Source organism: Rhineura floridana, chromosome 4 (assembly GCF_030035675.1).
Source record: "Rhineura floridana isolate rRhiFlo1 chromosome 4, rRhiFlo1.hap2, whole genome shotgun sequence".
Lineage (NCBI taxonomy): Eukaryota > Metazoa > Chordata > Lepidosauria > Squamata > Rhineuridae > Rhineura > Rhineura floridana.
In genome coordinates, this window is record NC_084483.1 from 191,518,964 (window position 1) to 191,532,354 (window position 13,391).

Here is a 13,391-nt window from a genome sequence, read left to right on the forward strand (position 1 = left end):
AGAGAGTCCAGATACGAACAAAAAAGAGTCCAGATACAAACAAAAGAGAGTCCAGATACGAACAATAAAGAGTCCCTAAACGTGGTGTGGCAAAAAGAAATAACAAATAAAGATTACTTGTGAGAGTGACTGGCAAAGAGTGTGTGGCAAAGAGTGAGTGAACTCCAACACCATGGCTGAATATATAAAGATGAAAAGAGAGGAGCTGGTGGAGAAGTGCATAACATTCAATTTACCTCACGAGGGTAAAGGGGTAGATGAACTGCGGGTAGCACTAATAGCATTTACAACTGTCCAGCAAAAACAACCTGTCAGGGAACAGACCCCAGAAGGGTATTCAAGCAATCCCGCTTATATAGAGAATTTGAGAGAGAAGTTAAGATGGGAACATGAGTTGGAAACTGAGAGATTGAGGAGGGAGGCTGATGAGAAAGACAAGCAGAGGGTCCTTGAAACGGATGAGAAAGAAAAGCAGCGGGAGTTGGAAATTGAGAGATTGAGGAGGGAGGCGGATGAGAAAGAAAAGCAGAGGGAGTTGGAATTTGAGAGAATGAGAGTGGATGCTGAAATACAGGTGGAAAAGTTAAAGTTTGAAAGAGAGAAGTTTCATTCTGATGAAACAGAAAGGACAGAAATGAAACAAAGATAAAGGTTACACCAAAAGATTTTGCAGTGTTTGAGCCGGGACAAGATCCACAAATTTACCTCAGCACCTTCGAAAGGCAGCTCAAATGTGGGGGCTACCGGAGGATAAATATATGCAATATTTATCAAACCTGATCAAAGGGGAATTGGCAGAGGTATACCAATATTTCCCCTCAGACAGGCCTGTGGCGCCCTTCCCTGGCTCTCCCTGTCAGGTTCCTACCTGCTTGTGGCTACTGCCTTTCACTAGGCACCACCAGGGACTCCACCAGTCCGGACTGTCATTTTTTATGGTTTCTCTCTCCGCTCTAGCACAGATCTCACTAGATACCCCTGCTAGGCAGCACCACCAGTCACATCCTATAACCAATGTTCCCAGATACTTTGCCTGAGTCTGTATCTGGTTACTTTTGTGACTGCGTGCATATGCTGTTCCCAATCCCTTTGTATCTATATACATAACTCATATAACTCTGGGTTGCGCTGGATATTTGTAATGTTATTAGTGCTACCCGCAATTCATCTACCCCTTTACCCTCGTGAGGTAAATTGAATGTTATGCACTTCTCCACCAGCTCCTCTCTTTTCATCTTTATATATTCAGCCATGGTGTTGGAGTTCACTCACTCTTTGCCACACACTTTGCCAGTCACTCTCACAAGTAATCTTTATTTGTTATTTCTTTTTGCCACACCACTTTTAGGGACTCTCTTTTGTTCGTATCCCACCACTACAGCCACCACATGTGGTTCTGCGATGGAGACTTGGTAGCCCTGGCAGGCTCATTTCCAGCTTAAAAATTCAGCCCCCCCCCAAAAAAGTAGAGGGAATGTTATTTCTGTAATAAATTTAATTATTTTTTGTAAAAGATTTGGGGGGCAAATAATTTAAGGGGGCAGCCCCATAAAGGGGGCTACAGGCCTAAGTCCTGGTGGATTATCTGGGCAATATTTTGATCTTGCTGGAGCTGTCAGCAGCCTTTGATGTTATGGGTCACAACCAGTCTAGTGGGATGCCTTGGTTAGAGTGTAGGGGGTTGCTCTCCAGTGTCCCCATTCTTTGTGTTGCTGCTGTACACCCATACTTGAAGGGTGGTCTTTGGAGGCATTTGAACAATTAATCCGGACCTGAGCGTAGTGAGCTTCACTAGCATCTCAGAACAAGGATCATCTACCCATTTATGCAATGTTGGAGGTTCTTCACATCTGCTTTCTCCAAGAAACTGGCTGTAAAATTTCCCTGTTATTCCTCCCCTCCCCAAATGAAGGCTGTTCAATTTCTCAGTGAATCTGGTTGTACTTATTATACAACTCAAACACTTTGCAACATTTACTATCCAGGTAGACAGTGTTTTTCCCCCAAAACAAAAAGCACTTGCGCGTAGGAAAACATGTATTGAATCCATATGTATAGACTGAGATGTGCAATGATGATAACATGAAACAAGCATTCTGCTCTGGATATCCATGATATGTCTATGCTGGGCACCACTGACAGTATGTGCTAGGGTTGCCAGGTCAAAAGCATCCCAAACCCTGAGATTTCAGGGCCAGCCTCCAAGAGGTCTTCTGTATCTTTAAAAGTTGTGAAGGGGAAAGGGAGAAATCCACCTTGTGGTTTTTCCCATTACAGTGTTGCAAGAACACCTGCACTTGGCTGACTTTCTCTTCTCCTAAAGAAGAGGCCCTGAACCTGGCAACCCTAGGTTATATAAATGGAATTCCAGCCAGTAAACTGGCTGCTACAATTTGGACCACTTGAAGTTTCCAAGTCATCTTCAAGGGCAGCCTCATCTGGAGTGCATTTGTCACCCTGGGCTCCTTCTGGGAGGAAGGGTGGGATATAAATTTAATAAATAAGGAAATGATCCAGTCTGGAAGTTACCAGAGCATGGAGTGCAGTGGCCAAATAATCTCTGTCCACAAGGGGCTGAGCTGGAAAAAGGCACTCCTAGCCACCGAGCTTCCAGTGACAAAGTTTGATCCAGGAGTACCTCCAGGTTATGGACTTGCTCCTTCAAGGGGAGTACAACCCCATCCAGGATAGGCCATCTCCCCACCTTCTGGACTTGAGGACCAAGAACACAGAGCACTTCTGGCTTTTCAGGATTCAGCCCCAGTTTATTGGCCCATGTTCAGCCCATCAATGCCTCCAAGCACCAGTCTTTCCCAATTCAGGTGGAACAGAGAGATAGAACTGGGTGTCATCTGTATATTGGTGACACCTCACTCCAAATCTCCTGAAGACAGAGGCTTCATATAGATATTAAAAAGTTTTGGGGAACAGCAAGATGGAACCCGGAGAGACACCACAGGACAATTCTCATAGTGCTGAACAGTAGCCTCTCATACTTTCTGAAAACAGCCCTGGAGATCGGAACCACTGAAGTAGAGTGCCCCTAACCCCCACCTCCCTGAGATGCTCCAGAAGGATAAGGTGGTCAACAGTATCAAAAGCCACCAAGAGATCAAGGAGAACAGGATATCAATATAGCCTGCACTAGCAAACATTTACATAGTGAAAATGTAATAGCAAATAATGATTCAATCTCTCTATGGCTGGCAGAGTTATTTAAAACAGGGAAATCCAACATGTCTGGTGTGCATTCAAAGGCTTGGATGTGCATATGGAGCTCTACGCATTCAGACATAGTGCTGTTCTTTTCTGTGAGTCAGGGAATGCTCCAAATACAGTAGAGGTCATATGTAAATAGGCACTATCTCTTGGCCTCAGCACTGTAGCTGCAATATGGGGGTGATGATCCTGAAGAAGGGAATACGAGTTGTCAGTGTGCCCGGAGTTAATTTTTTTATATTTTGAGTAAGGGAAAGCATTCTAAACTGTAACTCCCCCCCCCAGCTGCAGTTTCAAATTAAAAGCTGCCCCTCACCACTGCTCTGATGGCTCACTGATGTGCAAAACTAGACCTAGGTCACACCAAGAGCAGAGCATCAAACATTTGGATGTAACAGGGAACTCTGGTTAGTTTAAAAGCAGAAGCTAGAGCTTCTGATCTTCTAGTGGCCACACAAAAGGAGAAGAGGATTGGGGAGAATGTGAGCCTGAGACTTGTGCATGTAACAGTGCATATGTAATACTAAACTATAGTTTAGTGCAAGGGGGGGATCTGTGGCCCTCCAGATATTGCTGGACTCCAATTCCCACCATCCTGGGCCAGTAAGATGAATGGTCAGGGGTAATGGGAATTGTAGTCCAGCAACATCTGGAGGGTCATAGGTTCCCCAACCCAAGTTTAGCATTTAAATCAGAACCAGCCCAGCGTCTAAAGGGTGGAACCAGAGACACAGTGGGAGAGAGATCAAAGGGGAAGAAAAGAACTGTTTTTTTAAAAAAATGCATCTTCCAAACACAAGTTTTTGCAACAGTTAACTCTCAACACTCTTAACATTTCACATGCAATGTAGAATCTCAAACACAAAGTGCAATATCAACTCCTTGATGCAAGTGAGGCTATTCCAGTGCCATTGATTTATTCACTTAATAGTTTTCTCAACGGAGCACTTCTGCTGTGCCGTTTGACTGTTCTGCAAGAGCCTTGTTTTTTGTTTTGTTTTTTGCAATAGGCCAGATCCTCCCAGAGGTCACCTTGACCCCGTTGCAGAGGATGTACCAGATAAGTGGAATTGCAGATAAGCGATAACGCTTATTGCAGACTTCATCAACAGACTCCCTCCTCAGCTATATACTTGTCCTCGGTGGTTATTTATTCTTTCTTTGATATTAGTTTGGGCAAAAAGAGATTTGAGAAGTGCAACATAGCTGAAAAGCAATCCATATCAATAAGGTTGCCAGGAGCACCCACAGATGCAGACGGGGCTGCTGATGTCATTTGCCACTGCCATCAGCAGCTGTAGAGAAAGCATTCAGCCATATTTTTACTTATCTGAAAATAAAGTCCTTGCTTTTGAATTTCCAACCACTGTGCCAACATTCCACCTAGATGAGAAGAATACACCACAGTTTATGAACTTTCTCCAACATTTCATATGCTTTAAACCAGGAATGGGGAACCTGCAGCCTTCCAGATGTTGTTAGATTACAACTCTGTTGTACACCGCCCAGAGAGCTATGCTAGTCGGGCAGTATAGAAATTCAACAAATAAATAAATAATAAATAAAACTCCCAGCATGCTCAATGATCAGGGATGATGGGACTTGAAGTCCTGCAGCATCTGGAAGGCCACAGGTTCCCCATCCCTCATTTAAACATGAAAGCAGTGGTGGGAATCTGTGGCTTACCAGATGTCAGACTCCAACTCCCATCAGCATCAGCCAGCATGGCCAAAGCTCAAAGATGATGGGATTTGTGATCCAACAACAGGTCACAGGTTCAAAGATTTATTGGAAATGCTTTTGCTTAGCCAGTTAGTCCACAACATATATTTGGTTCTTCTTCTTCTTCTTGGTAGGTGTAGCACTTTACACTGACCTTGTTAAATTTCCCCTTCTATGCAATCTGCCCAATTGCATTGGACTAGTAACTTTTATTGGTTGTTTTGGCAATACATTCTTATTTCACAAATTTATTTCTTGATCATTCATTGTTCTATAGCCCTCTATCCACCTCAAAGTCCTTGACAAAACCTCAGAAACCCAAATTAAAATTCTTCTTCCTTTGTAACAGGAAATAGTTTCCAAACTGCTACACCAGGCATGGACAATTTAATAGTACCCACTCACTGCTGTTCTGCTTTAAGCTGCACTGGGAATAGCTTCTCTGCTTCCAGACTTCTGGAATCCAAATGATATTCTGTAGCCAGGTGGATCATCCCCTTTTCCTCACCTCCAAATGTTGTGGGGAATAGATTGTTTTTATATGGACCATAGCATGGGGTAGAATGGTTATATACTTCCTTTTCCTTACTATACTCCTGATCTTGATTGCTCCCCCAGATACACATGGATATAAAGGCAATGCTATTTGGAAAGAGAAGATTTAAAGTGACAGAATTCATTCATAAAGAGGAGAGATAGACCATAGAGTTGGAAATGGGTAGAGCAATCAATAGAGGCCATAATCTACAGCTGGGGAAATTGTGCCATTGTTCCATTGTGTTAAAAAAAAGGCAGATTTTATGAGTTCAGGGGGGGGGGGAGAGGAAGCTGATCCGGGAAAACTTGGGAGCAGGATGTTTTCTTCATGCTGTCATGTGGATGCCCTGTAGAAAGTGAGGGAACAACATGTGGCTTTTTCACAGTCAATGCCCAGTGTGGAAGCAGCCCAGGACACACCACAAACCAAGATTTTATTTGATGTTTCATCCATCTGACCATTTATGAAAATATGAAATACAGTAGAAAATGGGATCTTTCCCCACCCATTAATACACATTCAGTAGGGATGGGTGAATCTGTTAATTTCAGTTTCTGTCAGTTTCAATTCTCCATACTTCCACATCAGTTTATGATTTTTTCCCAAAGTCCTCATGAAAATACATCAGCATTTTAGTGTACGTTTTTTCTAATATACATATATTTATATGCAGTTTTGCCTAATATACACACATTTGCAAAGCAATTTCCCCTAAAAGGATGCATTTTAGTTTTATTTTTAGTAATAGATTTTTATGCATACTTTACCCTTCTACAGTATAGGCATTTTTGTATACAAACTTGGCGAGAGAACTGCATTGCAAAATTCAGAGAAGGACAAATTTCAAAGCATGGCTGTGTTTCGGTATTTGCATTGTTTTGGAAGTGCATATTAGGTACATTCACCTTTACATGTAAACTAATCACGTCTGCCTTCAGTAAAGTAAGTTTACGAATTCACACTTGAAAACATCCCACCATCAGTTTAACTCAATTATTTTCAAACTTTGGTCCTGTGACCCTCCCAAGTCAAGAGAATACATAAGACATGGGAGATCTGTGGTCATGATCTCCCAGTATTTTTTTTAACTTAAAAGAAGTTGTGAGACACATCAACTTCATAGTGCTGGTGTGTGTGTGTGAATTAATCCTTTACTTCAACACCATTTTTCCAATCTAACCCCCCCGCCTGCTACTGGTTTGTCCCGGAAGAGAGAACATACATGTATCTATTTGATATCTGTTTATTTTCCCTGTGGGCAAATAGTAGTTTGGAGGGAAGGGGATTTAAATCAGGAAAATGGCATAGGAAGAAAGGGTTAACCCCTCCCCCCCACCATAGCCCAATCCAATCCCCACCCCCTGGCTGTTTTTAGTTTTTAAAAATGGAGAAGATTCTAGGTGTGCATCTTCTAAGTCACATCTAGCAAAGTGAGACTCTGAGCTATCCAAACATTACCAAGAAATGGATGGTTCAGAAAGGAAGAGCCACTCTTGTCCTTGGTTTGGGTGATGGGGACCAGGAGATGGAAAAAAAAAGAGGGGGAAGCAAGGACCTGTGGTTCTCATAGTGCAGGGAGCACTGAACCGGTGCCTTGCCTGAAATGATGAAACCCAGTGGTGCTTCACATTTATTACCAAGTAGAAAGGCCATAAATCAGTGCTAGAGAGCACACATTTTGCATGTAGATGGTCCTTGGTTCAGTCGTTGGCATTTCCAGTTCTTCAGTAGCAGAACCACTTGGAAAGACAGTTGCCTGAGATTTTGCCAATTGCAGTAGATAAGGAGTGGGCAACCAATGGTGAGATGTGGTTGGACTACAACTCCCGTCATCCCTGACCATGCTGGCTCAGGTTGATGGCAGTTGGAGTCCTACAACATCTGGAGGGCCACTGGTTGCCCACCTCTGAATTATTTAGCACTGGGACACATGGTCCAGTGGCCTGACTTGATACAAAACAGCTTCATGTGCTCGCTAAATAAGCTGGCAGACCATTGCGGGGGAGGGGATACCAGGTAAGGAAAAACAGAAGATTGATCACTTAGCACTGAAAATCAATGTTGGTGGAGTTCATTGCAAAACGTGTTTGACCACTTGGCAAATCAAGACACTCCAGCCACAATACAACAGAAAGGTAGGCATACCTAATCCATTTAGCCGAAGAACACTTAACTCTGTTGGTTTGGCATATCTGGGAATGTGAGTGATAGGGATGGGATCCACAGGCTGGCATCAATTCAAGTTCGTTCGGTGTCTGCTACTTGCTGCATTTACCAAACTGGTTTTCCCCCCCTCAAAAATGTTTTGATATTAATATAGATATTTTAAAAGGAAATATCAATATTTTGAAGGAAATATTGATATTTTAAAAGGAAATAGCAATAAAATATCATTCTTACAATTGATGTTTTTTTAAAGGCCTGTTTTCAAAAATAGCCGCAGAAATTTGCTACATTAAAATCTGATCCTCAGTGACTGAGAATAAGCAAATGAATGGAAATTTTCAGTACCAAATCTGAACTGGGCAGAATTCTAGCACATCCTTAGTAAGTGGAGGGAAGAGATCAGGCAGAAGCTTCTGTCTTCCTTTGTAATTGCCTTTGCCTCCCCAAGGAAGTATGGATCAGTCACCTTTGGATATTTTATGACATAAAACTATGAATGTTCTGATTCAGTTTGCATGATTCAGAGGGACTAAAGAATAAATAGTTCCATCGCTGGTTTTAGGAGCAGATGTATAATGCCCATTTTTCATATGAGAGGTATGAACAGAGGACGAGGTTTCCGTTCGGTAAATCTGAGCATGCATTTCGCAGCAGCCAAATTTGCTCAGCAAAATGAAAAAATCCCTACGGAAAGTCTTGGTGAAGATGGCATACAGGAAAGGGTTGGCACACGAGTTGATGGGGTAGAACAAAACAAGAAGGATCTTTGAGTTGGACACGGTGATGAGAGGGACCTTGAGGGATGCTGATATGGCAAAAAAGGAGATTGGCGCCATGCAGAGAAAGTCTGTGAAGATCAGTATGGCCATGCGTTTGGCAATTTTGGTGTCGCTGTTGGAAGAGAAGACGTTGGGATTCCTCACAGTGAAGTAGATGCTAATGTAGCAAGTGCAGATGATGACAAAGGCCAGAATGTTCAATACCAAGAGAAACATGATATATGCCTGGGCAAGGGGAGTTTCTATATCCATGGGTAGGCAGATGCTGACTTTCATATAGCTGCTGACTTCAAATATGGGAAGGATGGCCACAGTGAAGGCAAAGACCCATCCCACAAACATAATGGCCATGGCATGTCGGAAGCGGACTTTGCGGTCCAGTTCCATGGCATAGGTGATGGTGTGCCATCGCTCCAAAGTGATGACGGTCAGAGTGTAAATGGAAAGTTCACTGGCAAAGACGGTGAAAAAGCCAGCTGCGTTGCAACCGGCACCGGTTTGCCAGTCTATGGCATAGTTGTAATATTGACTTTTGGTCTGTATGTCTTTGATGGCGATCAGCAATAAATAGATGCCAGTGCACAGGTCTGCAAATGCAAGATTGCACATTAGGAATCGAGGGACCGTGAGCTTATATTGACTGCTGACTAAGATGATGAAGACGACAAGGTTACCCATGATTGCCAGGATGTTGATGAACCAGATGAGAACTCGGAGAATATTGTAGCCCATGATGTCTTCGCACGGGTTGAAGGCATCAGGTTCAGGAAAGCAAGTGACTTGAACCTCTTCCTTACACAAGGTGTGGTAGTAATCATTTTCATCCAGGTCAAAATCTGTCCCATCAGGATCTTGCCTGAGAGATGACTTATTGCATATGGGGTGTAATATAGAACTGGAAGAGATGAAAAATAATCCAGTCACAGGACTTGGAAACATGGCAAGAAAAAAATGTTAACTGGGTGAGCACACAATGCAAACCATCACATTTTCCTTATTATTAACTGTGATACAACACCTTGAGATTCTGACAAATTACACAGGGATGTATCTCTATGCATCTGGGCCCAATCCAAGGTGCTAATACTTACTTTTAGAGCCTTAAATGGCTGGGGAACCAAATAGCTGCAGGGCAGGGGTATAGTCATCCAGGGTCTCGGGGGGAGGTCTTAGACCCCTTACTGTTTTGGGAGCAGGGTCCCAGCAGGGTCCCTATGTCTCCAACATTGTATGAGCTGATCAGTGTGAAAGGGGAATGTGTTAGCCACTGACAAGTTTTCTAACATGCTTCGTTGTCCTTTTCTGCTGATTGAAGCCAATCAGAATGAAAGGAGATGGGTCAGCCACTGAAAAGACTCTTCCCAGTAGCTTCTCACTCTCCCCTTTCATGCTTATTGGCTGCTAGGGCCATCTGTTTTTGTGGAAGAAGGCATTAACAAGAATCTCATTCTCAATCCAGCAGCCAAAAAGTGGGGAGGGTGTGCGGCTATGATTGTCAGGAAGGGAGCCTGCATTTCTGAATTTGCACTATGCTGAAGGAATGCCTACTTCCATATCAACTTGCCTGCTCTTTAAGAACATCTTCTCAGGCCCTCTCCATGTGTGTCCTCTCGTCAGGGTTTTAGAGATCATCTACAAGGGAGAGGGCTTTCTCACCAATGGCACCCCCGCTTGTGAAATGCTCTCCTCAAATAACTTTGTTATCATTTAGGTGGCATGCAAAAACATTTATGATTGTATTCAACATAGCACTAAGGCAAATGTTCTGTCAGCACAAGGATTTCTCTCTCCTCCTCCTGTGAGCCCCCAAATCTATTCTGGGTTTCCTCCCAGCCCCCTCTGCAGCAAGTTTGTAGATGGTGCGTTGTGTGTTGGAAGTAGAGGGGAAGACCCATCATGCTAGCGTTAATCTTTATGCTTGTGCAATTTTTTAATTGACTGCCACCCATAAAACAGATTATAAATGCATTTAACCTATTTCGTTGATTTAATCATTCTGCGAAATGGCATGGCCAGCCCTGTGAGAGAAGGAACTACACAGGATTCCAGTTAGTTCCTGAACACAACTGAATTCTGAACTTGAACTTTAAAGTCTGAAACTATCTGGGTCTACGGTATTTGGAGGAATGGGTGCTCTAATGTCTTTCTCTGTGTACTCTGAGGTTGTGGAGGTGACGGCAAGGAGCATGGCCTTCTCAGAAATAGCATGCTCCTTGTGTGGCTTAAAGGGGGCACTAGGTCACCCCAATTGCCACCTGCTGTAAGCTAGGCAAGGTCTTTCCATTTAGACAGGCCTGTGGTTATTTAGCTGTCATCTCTGATTCTATCTAGGTCTGTTGCTGCATTGGTGTTGGAAATTGCATTAAACATGGTCACTTGTTAAAAACTTATTTTGTAAAAAATATTGTCTTGCAGACTATCTTGGGAGCCCTCTTGGGGTATTAGATGGGCTATGATTTTAAGTAAATGCAGGAACAGGAATCAAGGGAGGCTCCTTGTTGCTGATCTTAAAGTTTCCCGAGTTGAAGGCTCTGCTGATGCCTTCAAACTGATCTTAACATCAGACAGGAGTAAAAAGCAAAAGCAAAACAAAAGCTGGCTGGTTTTCCTAATAGACTCTGTCAGCTTCAGAAGTTTCACATCCAGAAGTTTATCTCATAGGCAGAAAAGGCAGAAAGGGGGTCAGGAGGCAATCTGTAGTTGACTATCAGGGAGATCAAGTAGGATTCCCCCCCCCAATAATCTCTGGGGCACATTGTATAGGAATTGGCTGTGATGTAAATCTCTGTCTTTGGGGTTTCCAGGCTTAAGCATATCTATCAATTCTGAAAACCCAAAAGATAGGCATTAACAGCCCGATTCTACATGAACTTGCCCAGAAGTAAGTCCCATTGAATTCAGTGAGGCCTAGGCCCCATCTGCATTATACATTTAAAGCAGTACCATGCTGCTTTAAACAGTCATGGCTTCCCTCAAATAATCCTGGGAACTACAGTTTGTTATGGTGCTGAGAATTGTTAGGAAACTCACAGTGCTACAGTTTTCAGCATGATTTAACGGTCAAGCCCTCTATCCAGGGAACTCTAGGAATTGTAGCTGTGTGAGAAGGAGTCTCCTAAGAGCTCTCAACACCCTTAACCAACTATGCTTCCCAGGATCCTTTGGGGGTAGCCATGACTCTTTACAGCGGAATAATAATGGAATAAATGTATGGTGTAAATGTGGTCCTAGAAGGGAACAGGGTCCCCATCTATGACCTAGAATGGCCTTGTAGGCCATCGAGTCCAACCCCCTGGTCACAGCAGGAAATCCACAGCTAGAGCATCTCCCGCAGATAGCTGTCCAGCCTCTGCTTGAAGACATCCAGCGAAGGGGATCCCACTACCTCCCTAGGCAGTCGGTTCCATTGCCGAACTGCCCTTACTGTCAAGAAGTTCCTTCTAATGTCCAATCTGAATCTACGCTCCTGCAACTTAAAACCATTAGACCTAGTCCTACCCTCTGGGGCAGCAGAGAACAAATCTGTACCCTCCGCTATGTGGCAGCCCTTCAGGTACTTAAAGAGTGCAATCATGTCACCCCTCAGCCTTCTCTTCTCCAGACTGAACATGCCAAGTTCCTTCAACCTTTCCTCATAAGACTTGTTCTCCATACCGGCTATCATCCTCGTCGCCCTCTTCTGAACCCGCTCCAACTTGTCTATATCTTTCTTAAAATGAGGTGCCCAGAACTGAATGCAGTATTCCAGATGAGGCCTGACTAATGCAGAATATAGTGGGACTATAAACTTCCCTCGACCTGGAAACTATAGCTCTGTTTATGAATCCCAAAACAGCGTTTGCCTTTTTTGCCGCAGCATCACACTGCTGGGTCATGTTCAACTTGTGATCCACTACAATTCCAAGGTCCTTCTCACACGCACTACTGCTAAGCCGGGTATTTCCCATCCTGTACCCGTGCGTTTTGTTTTTGTGGCCTAAATGCAGAATCTTGCATTTGTCTTTATTGAATTTCATTTTATTAATTTCAGCCCAATTTCCTAGTCTATCCAGGTCCCTTTGGATTTTATTCCTGTCTTCCATTGTGTTAGCTATCCCTCCCAGTTTCATATCATCCGCAAACTTCCTAAGGCTTCCCTCCACCCCATCATCTAAGTCATTGATAAAAATGTTGAAGAGTATCGGCCCCAGGACAGAACCCTGTGGCACTCCACTTGAAACCTCTGAATATTCTGAATGAATATTCCCCCAATCCTGCACTTCACCAGAGTTCAATAGTAGTGGGAGCTGGTGAAGTGGGTTGCTACTGGGAACTTCTGGCAGGGCAACTGAGGCTCTTCTAGTGACTGTCAGGAGGTGGCAGTGAAAGCAGGGCAGGGGCGTCTCATTCTGTACCAGGCTGCTCCAGAGAGGTGTTTTAATGTTAGCGCATTATGCAGCATGGCCTTGAAACAATAATAGTGTATTAGCAGTAGAGATGGAAAGATCTTGTGGTTCTCTCAGTTTCTCATTTTTCCAAGGTGAAATTCAAGTCTCTACATTTCTGCAGCAATCTGCGATTTTTTTTTAAACCCTCCTGAAAATTATCCACCAGTTTAGTGTGAATTTCTGCAACATTTTGGTAGGCGGTTTTGACAAAGGTGCATGTTACTGCAAGCCATTTCTCATCACAGCACGCCCTTTTGCATGTTATTTTCACTCGTATATTCATTTTTATGCACTTTCCCCTAATATATGCATTTCTGTAAATATTGTTCAGTTGCCGAACTGTATCCCAATATTCTAATAAATGCCTGTGTTTCAGTTCTCATATTGTTTCGCAAATTGTGAATTTGATAAATTCTGCTTGAAATGTGAACTGAATCGAAATTCTCACCCATCCCTAATTAGCAGTGGATTTATTCCACTTTTGTTCCTCCTGTGATGAGCCGCCAATGCTGCCACATAGCGCAACAAAAGGAGGACAAA

General features: G+C 43.3%; 1 protein-coding gene across 4 annotated transcripts in view; it reads right to left on the bottom strand.

Moving 5' to 3' along the window:
* Window positions 1-5,895: 5,895 nt before the first annotated feature.
* Window positions 5,896-13,391, bottom strand: part of FSHR (follicle stimulating hormone receptor) — a 148,449-nt gene continuing 140,953 nt past the window's right edge. For all 4 annotated transcript variants that reach the window (XM_061625657.1, XM_061625658.1, XM_061625656.1 and 1 more), the window contains one exon: window positions 5,896-9,319. In XM_061625657.1, the coding sequence (XP_061481641.1) occupies window positions 8,152-9,319 (1,168 nt within the window). In that variant the 3' untranslated portion in view covers window positions 5,896-8,151. The remainder of the gene's footprint in view (window positions 9,320-13,391) is intronic.